General features: G+C 40.8%; 1 protein-coding gene across 2 annotated transcripts in view; it reads right to left on the bottom strand.

The window, feature by feature from the left end:
• Window positions 1-781: 781 nt before the first annotated feature.
• The window catches only part of IL20RA (interleukin 20 receptor subunit alpha), a 36,972-nt gene continuing 17,111 nt past the window's right edge, over window positions 782-20,642 (bottom strand). Inside the window, exons 2-7 of one of the 2 annotated variants that reach the window (XM_059177452.1) lie at window positions 15,205-15,340; window positions 9,304-9,482; window positions 8,120-8,295; window positions 7,281-7,425; window positions 3,855-3,994; window positions 782-1,679 (exon numbers count right to left, since the gene is read on the bottom strand). In XM_059177452.1, coding sequence (XP_059033435.1) covers window positions 888-1,679; window positions 3,855-3,994; window positions 7,281-7,425; window positions 8,120-8,295; window positions 9,304-9,482; window positions 15,205-15,340 — 1,568 coding nt within the window. In that variant the 3' untranslated portion in view covers window positions 782-887. Of the gene's footprint in view, window positions 1,680-3,854; window positions 3,995-7,280; window positions 7,426-8,119; window positions 8,296-9,303; window positions 9,483-9,608; window positions 9,697-15,204; window positions 15,341-20,642 lie in introns of those variants that run through there. The other variant, XM_059177453.1, reaches the window with a different exon arrangement.

Below are 20,642 nucleotides of genomic sequence, written 5' to 3'. Positions count from 1 at the left end.
AAAGAACCAAGATGCCCTTCAACGGACGAATGGATAAGGAAGATGTGGTCCATATACACTATGGAGTATTATGCCTCCATCAGAAAGGATGAATATCCAACTTTTGTAGCAACATGGACAGGACAGGAAGAGATTATGCTATGTGAAATAAGTCAAGCAGAGAGAGTCAATTATCATATGGTTTCATTTATTTGTGGAGCATAACAAATAGCATGGAGGACATGGGGAGATGGAGAGGAGAAGGGAGTTGAGGGAAATTGGAAGGGGAGGTGAACCATGAAAGACTATGGACTCTGAAAAACAATCTGAGGGTTTTGAAGGAGCGGAGGGTGGGAGGTTGGGGTAACCAGGTGGTGGGTATTATAGAGGGCACGGATTGCATGGAGCACTGGGTGTGGTGTAAAAATAATGAATACTGTTATGCTGAAAAGAAATTAAAAAAAAAAAAAGAAAATGAAAAAGAAAATAGTCAACCAAGAAGCCAAACACGCTCACCTGAGTAAATTCTTCATCCAATGTGTCAAAACTTTTTTTTAAATTTAGTTTTATTTTTTCAGTGTTCCAAAATTCATTGTTCATGCACCACACCCAGTGCTCCATGCTATACGTGCCTTCCAAAGCTTTTTGAATGCATACAACCTAGTGGATCAGCCCCTACATTCCAGATGCCCACCATCATCACGAGAGACCCACATGCATGAACCAACCCCCAGTTGAAGCAGAATGAAACAAGCGCTTTGAGAATATAGAAGAGATAAATAATTCTCACAGACATAGAAAATCAGAGTCAACTTCTTTCATCCCACATCCTTTATTGTTTGGTCACTCTTATGTACGCACTCATGTGCCTCATAACAGCAGGGGTGTGGCAAAGGGAAGTTCAGGTGTTAGTCCTCCATTTGCACATGTAATCCCCAGTCCTCCATAAATTTCAGGAGATAGGCTTTGTTTTCTTCTGATGACTCTTCTGGAGCCTGATCCTCATAGAGTCTACACAAGAGTCTTTCTTCTGTGAGCTCCTTGTACTTAGGCTGCTCACATCCCTCAGAGTCAAGTTCAGAGCCAGAGAAGGATGGTATGCACAGCCTGCCAGTCTGAGGGTCCCAGTCCACCAGTGTGGTGGATGCCTCTTCACCTGGCTCCTCTTCCGCTTCCACGTGCTTCGGCAACAGCTGGCCCAAGTCTCGCAGCTGAGGGGCATAGGGATACAGTGGTGTTGGAGAACCCAGGTCTGCCAAAGCTGCCTGTTGCTCCAAGAATTGTCCTTGAAGGGATGCCTCTTCCTGCAGTCTGAGCTCTTGATCTCCAGTCCCCACACAGATATCAACAGTTCTTACAGCCTCTTCGTATCCAACGGCAGCTTTATCTGTGGGCATTGTTTCACCCAGGGACCCTTGCTGGGTTAGGGACATACCCTTGGAGCTTTCCTCAGAGTCACAGAAAATGTCCATCCAATGTAAAGCATACCCTGAGTTCTTCACCTCCATTTCCTCCTGATGTGGCTCCTGGTCCTCGAGGGGCTCATTCAGGGCCCATACATCGTTGCTTTTCCCCCTTACACTTACATCCTGATGAGAAGTGTTAGAATCCTCCACAATATTGAGGGTGATAAAATTAAGCACAATTTTTTCAGCAGGTACAAAGAATCTTTTGTCAAATTTATTTCCATAAATCAAAATCTATAAAGAGAGAAGAGAATGGTTTTTACCTTTTCACTTGAGAGAGACATGTAAAACAGCTGTTAAGTAGAACTTATACTGTCATCACATAGTTCTATAAACCTATTCTTACCAACTCATGGAAGTGACAGTTATTCTCGGAATAAACAGAAAGCCTCATTCACATGGAGGCAAGAGACCTGAGACACGCACACACAAAGGCTTATGGAAGTGAACAGTGGTCCCTGGGGGGGCGTGGGGATATCCTGTCCCAGGATCAGGATAGACTGCTCCCTCCCCTAACTGGCCCAGGGAATTCAGGGCACTTATTCAATTTCTTGAGCCTCAGTTTTTAATTGTGTAAAATCAGAATTTCTGCCACATGAGAAGTGGCAAGGGCTGAGTGAAAGAGTTTGGAAATTGCTTTGTTAATTACTGTTGGCCATGTACTTGTCAACTAGCAGTGGTTTCCTGGACTCCCAGGCCTGGCTGGGATACACCCTACCCTGGACATGAAATGTGGATGGGCATGCAAACTGGATGCAAAGAGGGAAGGAGGCACGTGAGTAGGGGTGGTTTCCCTCACTTCCCCCATAGCTATCTAATCCCACTGTAATGGGGCCAAAAAGGGAAATCCATCTGCCTGTTTATGGCTGATAGAGAAACTCTCAATCGTGTCAGGTTTGAGATTAACATGGTGGTAGGGATATGTGGAAGGTGTCTTTTGCGATGTCCAGTCATGACTTAAGTGTGAATCCTCATTGTCCACCCCGTGAAGTGAGTTCATTTAACATTAACATTCCTCAGCCTCATTCTTTTATAACATTTCAGTTTCAGAAAGTCACATATGCTTAATTCTCCTGTGAATGTTTCTCCCAGGAATGTCTCCCTGTGCCGTTAGGAACCTACCTCTAATGTCTAAAAGCAGGCAGAATAAGAGAAACATTTAAAACCGAATTAACAGGAATACCTTATGCATCATCATATATATGTGAATATATATTTTAATACTTTGCAAATAAATCACTCTTATTGTTAAAATATGCCCAGCCCTTCTAAACCCTCCAGAACCATATTTATTCCTTCTTAATATTTTCTTGCTGTCCTTGCTCTGAATGCTTGTCCTGGCCATTTCCCTCCTAAATGTACTCCGCATTCCATGCCAGTCTCAAGCTCTACATCCCATTTTCCTCTTTCAGATGCTTCCTTTCTTGCTCTGGACAACTGGCACAGTCTTTTAGCTCCTTTTTTTTTTTTTTTAAAGATTTTATTTATTTATTTGACAGAGAGAAATTACAAGTACACAGAGAGGCAGGCAGAGAGAGAGAGAGAAGGAAGCAGGCTCCCTGCTGAGCAGAGAGCCCAATGCAGGACTCGATCCCAGGACCCTGAGATCATGACCTGAGCCGAAGGCAGCAGCTCAACCCACTGAGCCACCCAGGCGCCCCAACTTCTAGCTCCTTTTATTGCTTCTAGTCTTATTCCCTCCAGCAGTGTACTAGAACCATTATCTAACTGGATTTAAACACGATATTGACCTCAACACTGCCTATTCAAAACCCCATAGAGGTTTCTCCTAGCCAAGACAATAAAAAGCCCAAACTGCTTGAATAACACCCGATTCTCCTGTTACCTGGCCCTCACACCCACTCTCTGATCTTACTTCAGTAACTCCTCTTCAGCAACCTGTTGTCCAGCAATGTCACGTGGTTTTCCAAACATCTACGCACCTTGACCCTTCTGGGTTTTCTGCCAGAAGTATGTGCTCTAACTCCTTCTCCCCTTTCCTAATCATGGCCAGATGTAAAATTTCTACTGGTCCCCTACGCAGGGTTTCCATGCTCTCCCTGTAACTCTCTGTACATCTACAGTCCTAACTGTTTGCTTTCATCGTAACCTTTAAGTATCGTTTTGAAATTCCCATTCCCAACTTAACTTGAACCTCCGGAAGGGCATGGATCTGACTTAAATTTATTTGTGTACCTCAAGACCTAGTCTAATCTGCTCATGACATGTGAAATCTTTGTCAAAGCTGAGGAATCTCTTTGCTACTAGAGACTAGTAGCAAAAGTGTTTTCTTATTCATCCACTCTTTAAACCCGCCTGTAAAAGGGAGTTGTGTCTGCTCTAGAGCTTCCTTTTGTACTGGCCTGGAAGGGAGGGTTTATGATCATTCCTGCCACACTGAGCACTCACCAAATTTGCTGGGTGTTTCTCTTCGCCAACATGGATATATCTGTACATGGAGTAGCCCATCACAGAAAAAAGAAACACAGTGACAGATATGGGCAAAACATACCAGAAGATGATTTTAACCTTCACTGCTGATGTTTGGTCTGTTAAAAAAAAAAAAAAAAAGAGAGAGAGAGAGAGAGAAATAGAGCGTTGTGATTCAGTGTGGTGGTAGGAAAACATTGGTAATGTCAGGAGACTTTGGGTTGATTACTTACAAGTAGTAGCTCAGTTTTTCATTTATAATTTGAGAAGCTTGAAGGAAAAGTGATAAGGGGTCTCAGAATACTTACTCTCTGACAAAAGCTCTTCTTCAGGACTTATCTGGACTTGTCACAAACCTTACAGTGTGGATGCATCACCAACCCAATCAGCAGACATTCCAACATTTTTGTCTCACCATGAGATTCATGCAGGTTCTTATATTTGAAGCTAAGTGTGTCTATTATTCCAGCAACTTACACACTTTAAACCAAGCAACAGAACCCTCTTGATAAGATCCTATTAAGCTGCCCTCACTTTTCCATACTGTCATTTAACTCAACCATTTCCAAATATTCAGTAGAAATCAGGAATGTGCGGCGTCACCTTCTGTGCGGCCAACAGAACCATCTCTGAGTGCGTTGGCTAGACTTTCTGGGTAGATCTGGAATTTGGGATGTGTGTAGGAAGTGGCTAAGCTGGTGTTGCTGAGAATGGCAGTGACTCCCCTCCAGGTCCTGTTGTACTGTGGGTTCATGACAAGTAAAAGTCCATAGAAGAATGAAAAGACTTGGTGAACAGCTTTTAAGAAAGCAGTGCTGGCTCTCCATTCATGAGACTATACAGTTGTGAATAGGACTCATGTGACTGATTTATATTTGTTGGGCTCCTCTAGTATACTGGAAGTTGTAATAGTTAATTATCTGTGCCGATTGGCTAGGCCATGGTACCCAGATATTCGGCGAAACATGATTCTAGATGTTCCCGAAAGGCTTTTTTCGATGAGATTATCATTTAAATGAATGGACTTGAGTAATGCACATTACTCTTTATAATATGGGTGGTCTTGTCTAATCAGTTGATAGCTTTAGTAGAAAAAATGGTGACCACCTTGAGAGATTTCTGCCAGCAGATAACCTTCATAAAAGAAGTGTAGCATCAACTCTTCCTCGGAATCCAGCCTGCTGGGCTGCCCAACAGATTTTGAGCTCACCAGCCTCCACAGTCATGTGAGGCATCTGCTTAAAATAAATCTTTCTGTCTTTCTACATATGTAATATGTTGGTTCTGTTCTCTGGAGAACCCTGACTAATACAGCAGTAGAAAAAGAGGTTTAGTGCACATAGCAAAAATTCTAGTATATTCCTTACATACTGATGAATTCAGTGAGAGTGTCATGGGAGCTCTTTCATCTGTACAGTTGTTTGGATACTCTTGATGCCTAGGACAGAGCAATGTCACTCTCCAGATAGCTATCTAGTGAAAGAGGGGAAACAGAAGTGTCATGGACAATGAGGGAGGTCAACAAGAGCCAGTGAGAGAAGTATAGGTACAGGGCTCCAAGGGCAGCCTCTTCCACCCCAAACCACTCCCAAGAACCCATCTTCAGGTTCTACAGGGAAAGGTGGCAAAGCACAATTCAGGTGGTGCAGGTGGCCAACATCACCGACTGCACATGAGGCCACGATGCAGCCTAGTCCTCTGAATGCAAACTCTGGTCTCTGGATTGAACTTGCCCTACTTAAAACATGCCATGACAACAATGACCAATGACACTCAGTATACAGCAGAACATGTTTGCACAATAAACTTACAGAATAAAATTACAGAACTGTAATTGTATTTTAGTACCAGGGGATTATGGAGAGCAGAAGTATTTCTCGAAGATGGTCCCAAAAGAGGTGGTCCAGCTGGGCTATGAAGGAAAAGGTCAGAACCCAAAAATATATATCCTTCTTTTGTCATCTCTCCTAGACTAGTGAGAAAGTTGGCTGCATCTCTTACCGGGAAGTATTTAATGGAATCCGTATTTGAGTTGCTTTCAGTGAGCCAACTGCTTAAACGTTCTCCACTGGAAATTCATTCCTACCACTTGACCACTGATCAAGCTGTAAACAGAGCACTTTTTCCAAATACAGAAACAATTTCTTCAGTCTGCTTTGTTTTGCTTTTGCTTGCTCTGCATTTCAGTTTTATTTGACATATGGCAGAGAACCCTTCATTTTAGAGGAAGGTATGAAAGGACAGAGATTCAAAAATATAGCTTCTCACTTTTGAAAATCACAAAATCCCCTTTGGATTCCTTAGGACATTTTCAACTTGTGTTCTGTGCTCTGTGCTCTGTGCAGCGTGAGGAAAGCAGGGCTCCTGTCACCCTGGCCATCCTATAGCTGGCGATGGAACCAGGCTTGGGGATGCGGGGTGGCATTTGTCCTGGACCAGAGGGTTTGGAAGAGGGAGATGGAAGAATAATGGATGAGGGACCATTCGAGGAAGGTCAACTTTAGGGTTAATTTTCAATATTCAGGTTTTGAGTGGAAAGTCCTCTGACCCTTGGGGAAGCACAAATACACAAATGCCAAGCTCCTAACCCTATGTCTCCTAACAGGAATGAGACTCTTCAGCCAAACTCAGAAAACATGAGAAGAAGGCAAAAGGAAGGAGAGAGAAGCAATGTAAATGAAGGAGTAAGTGTGGATTTGCTGATCCCAGACGCTCGTGCAGCCCGTGAGTGATAGCTGAAGGCAGCTTGCAGAGCTCTAATTTGTACTCCCGAGGGTGAGCAAAGCCTGCTGTCTGCAAGTGTTGTTAGAATAGTGTTTTGTTTCTAGCACTAACATTTGACGTTCTTGAAGACCATAGAACTTCTCTTGATGAAAGGGACTATAATTAAGAAATAAAAAGATGTGTGTAAAATTCTAATTGCATGGAAGAAGTTTGTTGGCTGCAGATATCAGGACAGGTGCTGAGAGTTCCTTGAGAAGATGCAAACATGTTCTAATGGTGGCCAAGTTCAACGGCAGAGTCCCAGGCTGCTCAATGCATTTATGGTGATGATTGTTTCTGCCTTTGTCTCAAACTGTTCCTGGTAGGCGTGGATTAACCCAAACCTTTTTTTTTTTTTTTAAATAAAGATTTTATTTATTTATTTGCCAGAGAGAGAGAGAGAGAGAGCACAAGCAGGCAGGGTGGCAGCAGAGGCAGAGGGGGAGAAGCAGGCTTCCCGCCGAGCAAGGAGCCAGATGTGGGACTCGATCCCAGGATGCTGGGATCATGACCTGAGCCGAAGGCAGCCGCTTAACCAATGGAGCCACCCAGGCGTCCCCCAAACCTTGTTTTTAACTGCCACGCTTCTCCTAGTTTCCTTAGAGTTCCCTCCACAGACCAGCTGAGACCTTTTAAGCTTACCTTTCAAAGTACGGACACACAGCTTCTCAGAAGGCTGAGCGAGGCGAGGAGGCCCTGGGACAAAGGACTCCACGTGGACGCAGTACAGAGTGTCTGGCTCCAACCAGCTCAGCACCAGCGTGTGGTTGGTCACACACTGGGACCACTAGGGCAGGGGATGGCAAACAGCAGTTAGAGCCACGGAATTCCAATACCAGACAGACAGCTCTAGAAGGAGGTAGAACACTGAGATACCACTAAATCCTTTATTGCTGCAAGCTGGGCTTTTTTTTTTTAAAAAGTTTTATTTAAATTGAATTTAGTTAACATATACTGTCATGCATTTTAAAAAATTCAAGTAGAATTATGAACATTTTTCCATACTAATAAATGGATATCTGAGTTAAGATTTAAAAAAAATTTTTTTCTAGCAATGGCTTTAAAATACCCTTTTCCTTTAGCTCAGCAGAGCATGATCAGGAATTGGGACCATTGGGGGACAATTCTAAATAAGAACATAAGGACGGATTTCTTGCTCATCTTGCCCTGTGTTCTTGCTGACATTTTTTCTCTCTTGGAGAGTGATTGACAGATGTCATGCAAGTCGAAGCTTTCCATCAGAGTGAGGTAGACAGTCGTTCCACACCCAATAGCAACATCAGACCCCACTGAAAGAAAGGGTCTGTAAGGGAAATCTGAAGGACATTGTTGAGATGTCTATGTATCAGCTTCCACTATACCTTGCCCAGCATGTCTTTGAATATCACCCCTTCCCAGATGCCCTGCCCCTGGGCTGCTCGTTCCAGCACTAGCTGCAGGAAAGGCACAGATTCAAGGCCCCTCTTCCATCCCAGGCTCACCGTTCTATTAGATTGAGTATTATATACGGACACATTATACTTCAGATTAGAGTATATCTGTTGCATGGAAAGAGAACTGTCTTCTGGATTTCTCTTCCACTTCTCTGGAGCCGTCAGAACAATGGAAATGGATCTCTCATCTGTTGTCAGAGCGATCCCCGGTGGGCCAATTTGTGCTTAAAGGGGAGGGGAGAGGGAGTTATCATACTCAGATGTAGAAATCATCATGGATAAAACTACAATATAACCCTACTGGAATCAAAGTCTCTAAAGCCCCCCTCTTAGTTGAGATGACTCAGATTGTTCTCAGGTGAGTCTGAGTTATGCCACATCTTGAAACAATCATTTCATACTCCCTGATACAATATGAAAACAGAAAATTCAAGTCTTGTATTTACTTGGTGCCTAATCTCATGGGTAAACATGTGGTAAATACAACTAAAAGTGTTTACAACACTCCTGTGACTTGAAAAGATGGTAATAAATAACATTAACATGATTTGATGTGTGGTGGAAATCAGCCATGGAGGAATGAAACAGTGTTAAATGACAGAATGGTCTAGAACAGAGGTTCGCAGACTTTTGCTATAAGGTTCAGACAAGAAGTACTTTCGGCTTTACAGGCCATATGATCTCTGTTGTAGCTCTTACTTATGTAAATGTAAAAAGCATTCTTAGCTCTCAGTCCGTAGACAAATGGAAAGGGGGCCAAGGTGTATTTGATCTGAAGACATAGTTTGCTGAAGTCTGATCTAGAAGGGCACCACTGGAGAGATTCTGGCTCCAGTGAGAAGCTCTTGTAAAGTTCATTATGGCAGCTCTGAGTGGGTGCTCTAGGGCTGAATCAGCCACAGAACAAGAGATGCAAAAATGAAAGAAGCAAACATCAGGAAGATGTTGCCTGAATTCTGAGTTACACCTAGAAATACGTCATCACATTACCATGTTCAGAACAAGAAGACACTTAGTTTGACAATGAGCAAAACCAGTCATTTTCATGATGAAACTCTGAGATGCAGAGAGATGGGGCACCATGGGCTGATCACCCAGCAACTGAGGGACAGAGCGCAGAACAGAGTGCCCAGAGCCCTGGCCTCCTAGTAAGGCTGTCTGCGAGGCTGATACTGAACGCTCGATGGACAGAAGAACTTGCTATTATTGGAGTTTACAAGTGTGTTACTTACTTTCTAAGAATGGATTGAATCGTCCAGTTTCTGCCCATTTGGAACAATTCGTTTCCCAAATGGCCTTAACTTTGGCATAATATTGATGTTCGTAATCAGAAGTTTCCACAGAGAGATCACAGCAGGTCCTACTGATATTTCTGCATTCGGATTTATTCAGCCACTTCTTTTGCCCATATCTGCTGAGAAAGAAACTGAATTAATAACAAGGTGCCCTCTGTGCTTTCCAATAGGAAAAAAAAAAAACAGTTATTACACAAAACTCAATGGAAGTTCAGACCTTCACTGCGGAACAACAAAATTACCTGTCACTGAGATAAAAAAGAATCCACATTTGCTGCTGGCAATTTTTTTCATTACCTCTCAGGAGCATGAGTCAGAGTTTCTGCAATCACCTCTCCTTTCTGTGAATTATAAGGTGGATAGTACATTTTGAAAGCCTGTATTTTTTTTATTCTTGGTCTACAGTAAAATTTTTACATATCATATGATCAATTCTTCTAGTAATTATCTATGTATGATTTTAGTGCACTATGCCTATGAAGGTCAATTTGATGGGCTATTTTTTAAAAAGATTTTTATTTATTTATTTGACAGACAGATCACAAGTAGACAGAGAGGCAAGCAGAGAGAGACAGAGAGAGAGGAGGAAGCAGGCTCCCCCACCCCCATCCCCCGAGCAGAGAGCCCTATGTGGAGCCTGATCCCAGGAGCCTGATCCCAGGACCCTGAGATCATGACCCGAGCAGAAGGCAGAGGCTTTAACCCACTGAGCCACCCAGGCACCCCTGATGGGCTATTTTTAAGAAATACTAGCCATTTTTTTCTTGGAAGAAAAAATACTTTGACATTCTCATAAATTTAATATCTATTTTCCATGAAGAGTCTAGAGAAAATTGGTTAGGGTAGAGTGCATGCCAACTGTGGCATGTAGTGATAGTGATGATATTGACTCGGTTGTTGATACTGATTTCTTCTTTCCTTTATTAAAGACACACACCCCTAGCAGGTAAAGAAGGGAAAATATTTTTATCAATTTTCAGATGGGAAACACTGAGGTATAGAGAGTTGAAGTGCCACTGGCTAAGCCTGTGAGAGAGGGTTGTGTGGGAGGCTAGGAAGGCATTAAAGCAGGTTTTAGAAAAGCAGGGTTTTAGAAAGCTAACAGGTGTAGCATGGAGAATGCAGAGAGGTAGGGGTGGCAGTCCTGGAGCACTTGGAGAGATACTATGGTGGTTCAGCTGGGAAGATGTCGGTGGCTTGAACAAGGACGGTGGTAGTAGAACAAATGACAAGACAAAAGGAAGAACTATTAGGGGAAACAGAACTTGGTGACTGAGTGGAGGTAAGAGATGAGGGAGATGAGGGTGTTCAGGATGGTGTCTCTTTCTGTCTGGGATAGTGGTAATGTTTCCCAAGAGAAGGAATATCGAGGAGTACGTCTGGGAAATGGGGTGAAGTGGGGAGGAAGGAAAGGTAACAAGTTCAGTTTTTTGCACATTGAGCCTCAGGTATGTGAAAGACATCCAGCTGCATGGATGCCCAGTAGGCCCTGGGGCTCAGGAAAGAGGGCTGAGTGGGAGGCAGTGATTTTGAAATCAAGGGCACAAAACTGTTCATTGAAGGCTTAGGTATGAATGAAATGATCCTGGAGCCAGAGCAAAGCTTAGCATAAAATTCCAGGATCATCAAGATTTAAAGGTTGGATGCAAAGTACAGTTATAAATAGCAATTAAAGGGGCACCTGGGGTTCTCATTCAGTTGAGCATCTGACTCTTGGTGTCAGCTCAGGTCTTGATCTCAGGGTTCTGAGTTCAAGCCTTGTACTGGCTCTTCACTAGGAATGGAGCCTACCTAAAAAATAAAAAAGAAAAGAAATGGCAGCTAGAGTGGGAGTAGGAGAAGCAGGCATCACGTAAGTCAAGGCAAGAGCATGTCTTGAGAATGAGGAAATGTGGACTTTATTATTTAAGCTTAGGGGTATCTTCTCCTTTCAGAATATGGCAACAGATTTCTGAAGGCCACTGTCTCCTGCTTCGTAGGTACCATACCTGCCCGAAGACGTTAGAAATTCAGTTAAGACCTGGTCAACCAACTTCTCCAGGAAGCAGTCCCCATTGCCTAAGGGCTTTTATACATTTTTTGTCTGTGAGCCGAAAAGATGTAATCCATTTTACCTTGTGAGCCAGCTCACAGAAACATACACATATTTGACATATTAAAACAAAGTTTTCACAAGATTCTATTTAAACTGTAGTGCATGCCATCAGTTCAGTTATTTTTCACTCCAGTCCACTTCACACCATTCAAGTCCTTTCTATTGAAAATAATGCTAGCTATGTCTGTCAAAACTGATTTCATGGTCCAACAACAGCTCCTGACTTAGGGTTTGTAAAATACGACCATCACCCATTGAATCCCCTCTCTTTCACTTTCCTCACTCCTGCCAGGGGCAGGGCAGCTTCCCATGACAGAGGTTGATGGAGGAGAAAATACACTTTACTGGATTCTGAGCCACCTTCCATAGCTTGTGCCAAAGCTTGTGTTTTCCATAGTGCACTATATATTTTATGCACTAAATTCTCTTGGCAGGTAGAATTTAAACTATTGTTAAAATGTCATCTTTTACTTGGAAACAAACTTCACTCCAAAATGTAAAATCATAATATGTAAGTTGCCCAAGGTTACCTGGCTAGAATGACAGCCTGGCTGCAAACCAAGGACTGTTTGGCCTTGGAGCTGAGCTTGGAGCTGAGCTTGGAGCCCTGTCAGTGAGACACTGCTCTGTATTTCTGTCCATCTTGGACGTGCACAAGCATGTCAGACCTCTGACATGGAGAGTTTCTTAATTTATTTTGGAAATTTGTACCGTCTAAGTTATTTGCTCTCACAGAGCAGTGATCACTCTATTTTTTTGTTTTCCTTTTCAGAATCAAACACATAAAGGACATTGCAGACTCTTTGCTTTACTTAATGGAAAAAGAGGCCAGGGCACATTCAACAGCCGCTTCCTCTTTGTAGAGTGATGTCTCCTTTCCTAAAACACCAGCTTCCAGAGAAACCCTTCAAAAACGAAAATGAGGCTCTAGATAAGTGAGGTCATTGTGAATAGCTGTTGAAGTATTTCCCTGCCTTAGAGGTCAGAATATCTTCTTCATAGAGAAAAATGACTTTGTTCTTTTTGTTGTGGCTAATAGGGTACTTTTTTTTTCTTTAACTCAGAAAATCAGAAATGTGTTATCAACAGAGAAGGAAGTCACTCTAAAACCCATTAGCCTAAAACATTTGGCATACATGATTCTGGACATCTCATTATGCTCCTCTATTCACCCAGGAATGACTAGTAGGCTGCATATACAGACAATAACTAGATTATACCATACATATGGTTTTAATCAAGGTTGCAAATTTAGCCTGATTTGAAGTTTATTTAAGATTTATTTATTTATTTATTGAGTGCAAATTGGGAGAGAGAGAATCCCAAGCAGATTCCACGCTGAGCTCCGAACCCACCCCCAGGCTCAATCCCAGGACCCTGAGTTCATAACTGAGGTCAAAATCAAGAGTAGGATGCCTAACCAACTCAGCCACCTAGATGCCCTCTGATTTGAACTTCAACAGAAAAAGAAATTGAAGTGAGATTAAAGGAATTGTTGTAGTTTAAGTGATTCATCATCACGAGTTAGTGGTTTCTAAAAGATCTTTTCAAGTAAGAAAACGGTTCATGAAAAATATTGAAAGTTTGGTTATCAAGGTGATGAAATATTTTCATTTTAGATCACATTTAATGGCTTCTTGCTATGAAACTCAGTACACTTATCGATATTCCCCACCTTCTAATTTGTTATATCATTGTTTAGCTTTCAAACATTTATAAGAAATTCTGATAACCCCATTCCCCATCAATACTTAGTCTCAGTTCTTCACTTAGATAGTCTCAGTGCATGTACCAGTCTTTTTACAATGACAGTTAATCTTGTCAGTACTAAGTTCTTCCTTCATCTTTACCTCTGTCAGCTGGATATCATCTTTAGTTAGTGGTTTTCTCCTTCTCAAGAAGATCTCACGGGAGTGCTCTCCCGACATCTCACTTGCTTGAAAATATGTCTATTGAAATTTGGTAAGCATTTAGATCACACCTATTTTTCCCTCAGAGAATGTATCACTTTCTTCTGTTGAGTGTCAGCAGACAGAAATCATCCCCCTACCCCTGCGTCCCTTGAGCACCCTGCTCTTGCTATGACAGTCATAAAGTACTTCCTCTTCCTAAAGTTCAAGAACCTCACCAGGATAAGTCTTCCTATTGTTTTTATTACATTTTCCTAGATTGAGCATGTACTCATTATGCACAACTCCAGACATTCTCACTTGTTCAATTACTATCAGTTAGCCATAGAGTTTTCATCTCTATATAACATTTTTATTTTCCAACTCTTCCGTAAGCTCTGCCGCCTGCTTAAAAATTCTTCCCCTTGTCTTAGAATCTTTTCTTTAACTTCTTGCTTGCTTTCTTTTTCTCTCCCCTCTCTCCCTTCTTTCCTTCTTCCTTTCTTCCTTTTTTCCTTCCTTCCCCCCTCCCTCCCTCTCTCTCTTTGGATTTACCATTAGAGATCATGTTGTATAAAGACTCAAACTATGAATAGTTATTTGTCTGAATTTTTTCCCGGTTCCATGAGAAAGCTTTTTTTTTTTCTTTCATTTATTTATTTTCAGCATAACAGTATCATTATTTTTTCACCTTTTAAGGAACTTTTCACTTGTGTGTGTGTGTATGTTTGTCTTTCTTCCTTCTGGTAATAATGGAGAGGGGCTATGCCAGATTCTATGGACAAATGGGTATAGGACAGAGGGTATGTCACACACTTGCTCTCCAAATCATGTTATTCCCTTTTCTGGAGAGCCTGCCTACCCTCACGTTTGGCAACTGCTGGAGGCTGATGCGCTATAAGATACATTAGTAAAGTCGTAGTCCCCCTTGGGTGCCTCCCAGCCATCATCACCTTCCCTCCCTCCTGCACCCGCCTCACCGGGGCTACTGGGCCTTTACAGTGAAAGTGTCACTTGCCCATGACTTCTCTTTCAGCTCCTCTTTCTCTGACATTCCGTGGCTCCAAACTGGGGCTCATGGGGACATTCCCTCAATTTCTAGTGGCAGAAATCCTTAGGTTGTTAGGTACACCTTTTAATACTATGACATTTATTCTTGTAGAATTATTTTCTACTGTTGGAGTTTAAGAAGGTTTAGATTCATTTTCAGTTTCTGCAGTTGTTTTCCTTCAGACTTCACAGTATTTCGTTTGTACGCTCCATGGCTTATGGCTTGAGGTTTGGCCATTTCCTCGGTTTCCTTGAGCATGGGCATCATCTATACGACTTGCATTCTTTCTTGCTTGCCATGAAGTTTTAAAATTTGTGTTATTTTAGTCACCATAAAAATAGATCATTAGTTATTGATGCAGTGTTCCAAGATTCATTGTTGATGTATAATGAGTTTTGGGGAACAGGTGAAATGTGGAAATGTCCATTCACTATCTTCAATAGGAAGAGCTAATGGCACAGTAATCTGCACTCAGTTTCACTTAAAAATGTCTGTAATTCCAATTAAGTTTAGACATTTCAGAGACAATGGATTTCCTTGTCTTCTCAGCCACAAAATAACATTTTGACCAACTTCTCCCCACTTAACATAACTTTCCCTCACCTAAGCCCCCAATGCTTCTGTCTACACCAAGAAATGGTTTTCTAATTTAATCTCACAGAACAGTTCAAGAAAATTTAGCAGGGAATACTGAAAACTTTTCTTTTTTCCATTTAGTACAGTAGATGGTTTATCTTTGCACAGTTACTGGGTGTCTGAATCTTGGGTTTATAAACCAGCCCGAAGCAAAAGAACCAACTTACATGAAATACTGCACAGTGTAAGTAACTTCAGTTCCTTGTAGGCCCTCTGGTGGGCTCCACTGTAGGATATTCCTCATATTTATGGATAAGAAGGTGATATTTGTAGGCTTGGGTAAACCACCAGAGATGCAGAGAACTGAAAAAGGAGTAGAGAAGAAACAAGGTCTTAATGGAGAAAAAGGAAAACATAACTCCTGTGGTAGTTGGTCTTCAGACATGGCCTTAACTAGCCGCACCTTCCAGTATTTATGTCCTATTTCCTTCTAAACCGAGCTGACTCGATGACTTCAACCAATGGAATGTGGCAGAACTAACTATAGGACTAAGTCTTTAGAAGGTCTAGCATTTTCTACTTTTGCCCTTTTGGAAGTCCTCAGCTGCCATGTAAAAAGCTGGGCCACTCTGCTGGAGGCCACGCAGAAAGGGAAATGTTCAGCTGTCCTAGCGGAGCCAAGCTTTCCAACCAGGAGGCCAGAAAGAAGGCACCCTGGACCCTCCAGCCCCATCTGCCATAGACTGAAGCTGCATGAGAGACTCCAGATGAGACCAGAGGAAGAACCATCCAGTGGAGCCCCCGTTAAACCTCAGATTTGTGAGAGATAATAAAGTGATTGTTTTAAACCATTTGTGGGTAGTTGGTTAATGCATCAGCTATTAACAGAAACAATCCCCTTACCAGATACAGAAATAAAATTTAGGATAAATGGCCCCGAAATGCTCAAGTTTTGGAGATTGGCAATAGGTTAGCTTTGCTAAAGTATATAATAAAGCAATAATTAGAAAAGAAACCACTGAAAGATGACAACATATTTAATTAAATGCTGATATGGTCATATAATTGTGCTCTAAGAAAACTGTATCCTAGAGGTTTAATTTGTAGAAATCTTCTGTTGAGAAATGCTAAAGAATTGAGATACTACCAACAAATGAGAAAAAGACAAAAGGAAAGTGGAGGACAGTTTCTTATAAAAGAAAACAAAGATGATCCTTGAATTAAAATAAATTTAAAAAATCATTGGTAACATGTAAGAACCAAAATGTTAACTTAAAATATTGGAGAGACCACAAAGCCCTGGCTTATAAACAATCAGATTTTACGAAGGACACATCTCATCCTAAATACACATATTTTAGTCAATGAACTTGGAAAATAACAAATTTTGATACTGAAAACCAAACTTAGGAAATGAAATTTAGCTAAGTCACTGAAGACTGGTCTAATTTTAGCTACAGTCCCATAATTCTTGTGTAAATTGGCTGGGGCTAATGTCGGAGAAAGAAGTTAGTTTTATCCTTGGGGTAATCCCTGGCTAAGAGTAGCTCTATATGATCTATTGTAATTCCACAAACCAAATGAAAAGAGAGGAAAAAAGTCCTTTGCTTTAGAATTAAACGTTGTAACTGCGACCCTAAAATTCTAAGCCAAAATCTCTTTCACATGCAGCAGAGTAACCAAAATATAGGTAGCTGAGTGTGTTTTTAGGTGTGTGTGCACATGCTATATTTGTAATGGCTCCTACTTTCAACTTGATCATCTTTTTAAAATATCTCAGTTTCATTTTTAAGAAGAAAGTTAAATAAGGAGAAGCTGATCACTGTATGGGTATATATCTAGTAGGGGCAGAGAGATCTCAAAAGGATACAACTTGCCCAATGTCTGTCTCGATTTTTATCCTTCTAACTCTCTGGAACCATTGTGTATCAAGGGTATTAGTCTTTTTTTCTGGAGATCATATGCCATGAATAATTATCATTGAATTAATACTGCTCTGTGCTATCAAGAAGTTCTGATTTTTTTAAAAAAACTTATTTGACAGACAGAAATCACAATTAAGCAGAGAGGCAGGTAGAGAGAGAGGGGGAGGCAGGCTCCCTGCTGAGCAGAGACCCCCCCCCAATGTGGGGCTCACTCCCTGGGGTCATGACTTGAGCAAGGCGGAGGCTTTAACCCACTGAGCTACCCAGGTACCCCAAGTTCTGATTTTTAATAAGAGCTTTGAGGATGAAATGGGAACATGGGGGCAGGGTTAGTCCCATGAAGCATCCTGTTTTCCAACTCTTCCAAAGTAAGCAAAACTTTTAACATAAAAAGTTCCAAGGGTCTTTCAGATCTAAAATGTGTGGTCTCCATGTTCATATGACATGTGCATGTGAAGAATGGTTAGCATCTTGTAAGAATGAAAATTAAAATAGACTGTGTATTATAATATCACAGATGGAAGATATTACCAAAATATATTAGCTCCATAAAACTAACTGATCAGAAACTGGAACATTCCAATGTATGGCAACTTAAGTTTGGAGATCTAAAACACAAGTTATGTTAGATATTAGAGTCCGGACATATATTCCAATGTTTAATCTATATAAATCTTTATCTTCAACAACTCTGATTTCTGCTCGTTTTTAAAGATTTTATTTATTTATTTATTTATTTGAGACACAGAAAGAGAGCATGAGAGTGCGCTCAGTGGGGAGGAAGAGAGGGGAGAGAGGGAGGAGGGGAAAGAATTTCAAGCTGACTCTGCACTGAGGGTAGAACCTGATGGGGGTGGGGGATCTGTCTCTAGAGGCTGAGACCATGACCTGGGCTGAAACCAAGAGTAGGTTGCTTAACCACCTGAGCCACCCAGGTTCCCCTTCTGCTTATCTTTTAATGTAAGTAAACTGACAGAATTTTTAAGTGCCTAAAACATACCCAAAACAGTTTTAAGAAATAACCCGGAATTAAAAAAAAAAAAAAAAGTGTTGCTCATGTTAATGTAATTTAATTTTCTTGGTCATTGTTAAGAGGAAATAAAGCAGTTTTGCTATTCTGAAATGAACCATTCTCTGGAATGTGCTGTCAATCATTAATCTTCATTGGTTCAACCAACATCTTGATTCATGTTTTATAATTTTTTAAATGATCCTCTAGAAATTCTATGTCACAGTAGTGCATGCACCGAATGCCACTGAATTGTTCACTTTAAAGAGGTTAATTTTGCCTCATTAAATTATTATTATTTAAATAAATAAAGTCTATTTTGTCTGATTAAAAAATGCTATTTCAATTATCAAAATAGGTTAAAGAAAATTAATAGTGTGACAATAAACTAAAACATTAAACAGTTATTTTCTCATGTCATTCTACTTTCTAAAAAGAAGATATATTTAATTAGAAATGTTGTGAAATGCATATGCACCTCCTCCAAAAGTCTGTGTTATGGGTAAATCCTATGTATCACCACAGTTTTGGTAGCCAGCCTCCAAGGTGGCGCTCAATAATCTCTTCCTCCTGGCATTCACAGCCTGTATATCCCCTTACACGTTGTGTCTGGATTGCTCTCTATGTTTTAATAGTTTGATTTTACCTTTATAAAAAATGGAAAACCCAGTCAGAAGACTGGGAACTTATTTGCCTTTTAATAGCAAGTGAGGATTGCAGTGACAACTTTTTGGATACATTATTTTAAAAAGATAAATTCTTAGTTAAGTTCGTTGTAAATCCACTGACAAGGACTCAGAGTAGTAAAACTTTTAATAGAATTCCATTAAAAAATGGATATTAGGGTTTGGCACACTATTTCTTTTTCTTTCTTTTTTTTTTTTTTAAAGATTTTATTTTTATTTATTTGACAGATCACAAGAGGGCAGAGAGGCAGGCAGAGAGAGAGAGTGGGGGAAACAGTCTCCCCGCTGAGAGAGAGTAGCATAGAGCCCGATGTGGGGCTCAATCCCAGGGCCCTGGGATCATGACCTGAGCCAAGGCAGAGGCTCTAACCCACTGATCCACCCAGGCGCCCTTGGTACACTATTTCTGAGGAAAGAATATTCCAGCTTTTAGCCTACAGAGCCTTCATTTCGATTGACATTGTTTATTTGAATACATAGGCAGAAAAGATATCAATTTGGAGTCATTCCCTTGTATCATATTCCTTGTCAAAGTATTACCAAGGAGCTGCCCTACCATGAAAAAGGAGGTCACGTTCTGATATCAGCCCATCTCTGTCACCCCAGCACACAAAACAGAGCTTATAATGACATGGTCTGCTAGTTTCTGAACTATTTCTTATCGGAGCAAAATTAAGCTACGTAATTACCTTTCTTCCCATCTTGTCTCTATGCATGTATTTCCAGAAATGTATATTCATCATTTTATTAGTAGTTTATTTACTTGTATCATTTATAACATTTGTTAATTATGGAATTTTAATAATTTATCTTTGATCAATGGAAAAAGAAGTCCCTTGGCACAGTGAGGTTTGACCTTCCTGCAAAGAAGAGTTATATGGACTGTCTGCTAGCTTCAGTTAGTTTTGGTTTCAGTAGGATATCTTTTGGCAATATTAAAAATTATGTTGATTATGAGATCCATTCATGACAGGCTAAGAGATTTTGTTTTAATAGTAGATACAGTATGTGAATAAAGTTAATTTGCGGGGCGCCTGGGTGGCTCAGTGAGTTAAAACCTCTGCCTTCGGTTCAGGTTATGATTCCAGGGTCCTGGGATCAAGCCCGGCATTGGGTTCTCTGCTCGGCAGGGAGCCTGCTTCCTTCCCTTCTTTCTGCCTCTCTGCCTACTTGTGATCTCTGTCTGTCAAATAAATAAATAAAATCTTTTAAAAAAAAAAAAGTTAATTTGCATAAGAATTTAAACATTGTGAAAACCTTTACATGTTATCATATTTAGTTGAAGTGAGGCAAATGGCTAGCATATATTGAAAACTGTAGCTAACATTTATTGAATCCTTACCATGTAGCTGACACAATTCTATGCACTTTATACAACTAAATCCTACAATTCCCATAACAGTCCTATGGATGGTATCCCCATTATCATCTCCATTATACAGATGAGGAAACTGAAGCATGGAGAAGGTATACAAGTTCACACACCTGTTAAGTGGAGGAGCCGGGTTCAGAACCCGCACACTTAACTTCCTCACTCACTGGCTACCCTTGCAAACTAATCCGTATCAGAATTTAAACAAAGATAAGACTGATGTAAAAACACCTATTATCCTCACAAAACAAACTGAGGGTTGCCGGGGGGAGGGGGTTGGGGAGAAGGGGGTGGGATTATGGACATTGGGGAGGGTATGTGATTTGGTGAGTGCTGTGAAGTGTGTAAACCTGGTGATTCACAGACCTGGGGATAAAAATATATGTATATAAAAAATATATGTTTATAAAAAATAAAAAAAAAAAAAAAAAAACACCTATTATCCTAGCTATTCATATATAAAACCATGTAAGTACTAATAAATATTAGATATAGATGCCATTGATTTATTTCTTTAGATCCCACCACACACTGTAGTAGGAGACCATTTTCCTTTCCCTGTCAGAGTTTTGTTTTGTTTTTTGGTCCATATCTGATCCTGAAGAATGCAAGTAGGAATTCTATTTCTGCTTTGACACAATCTTCGGACAATGTATGGTGACTAGAAAATCAG

The sequence above is a fragment of the Mustela lutreola genome, chromosome 6, assembly GCF_030435805.1.
Source record: "Mustela lutreola isolate mMusLut2 chromosome 6, mMusLut2.pri, whole genome shotgun sequence".
In the NCBI taxonomy this organism is placed as follows: Eukaryota; Metazoa; Chordata; class Mammalia; order Carnivora; family Mustelidae; genus Mustela; species Mustela lutreola.
This window is presented reverse-complemented; position numbering and strand designations above follow the sequence as displayed.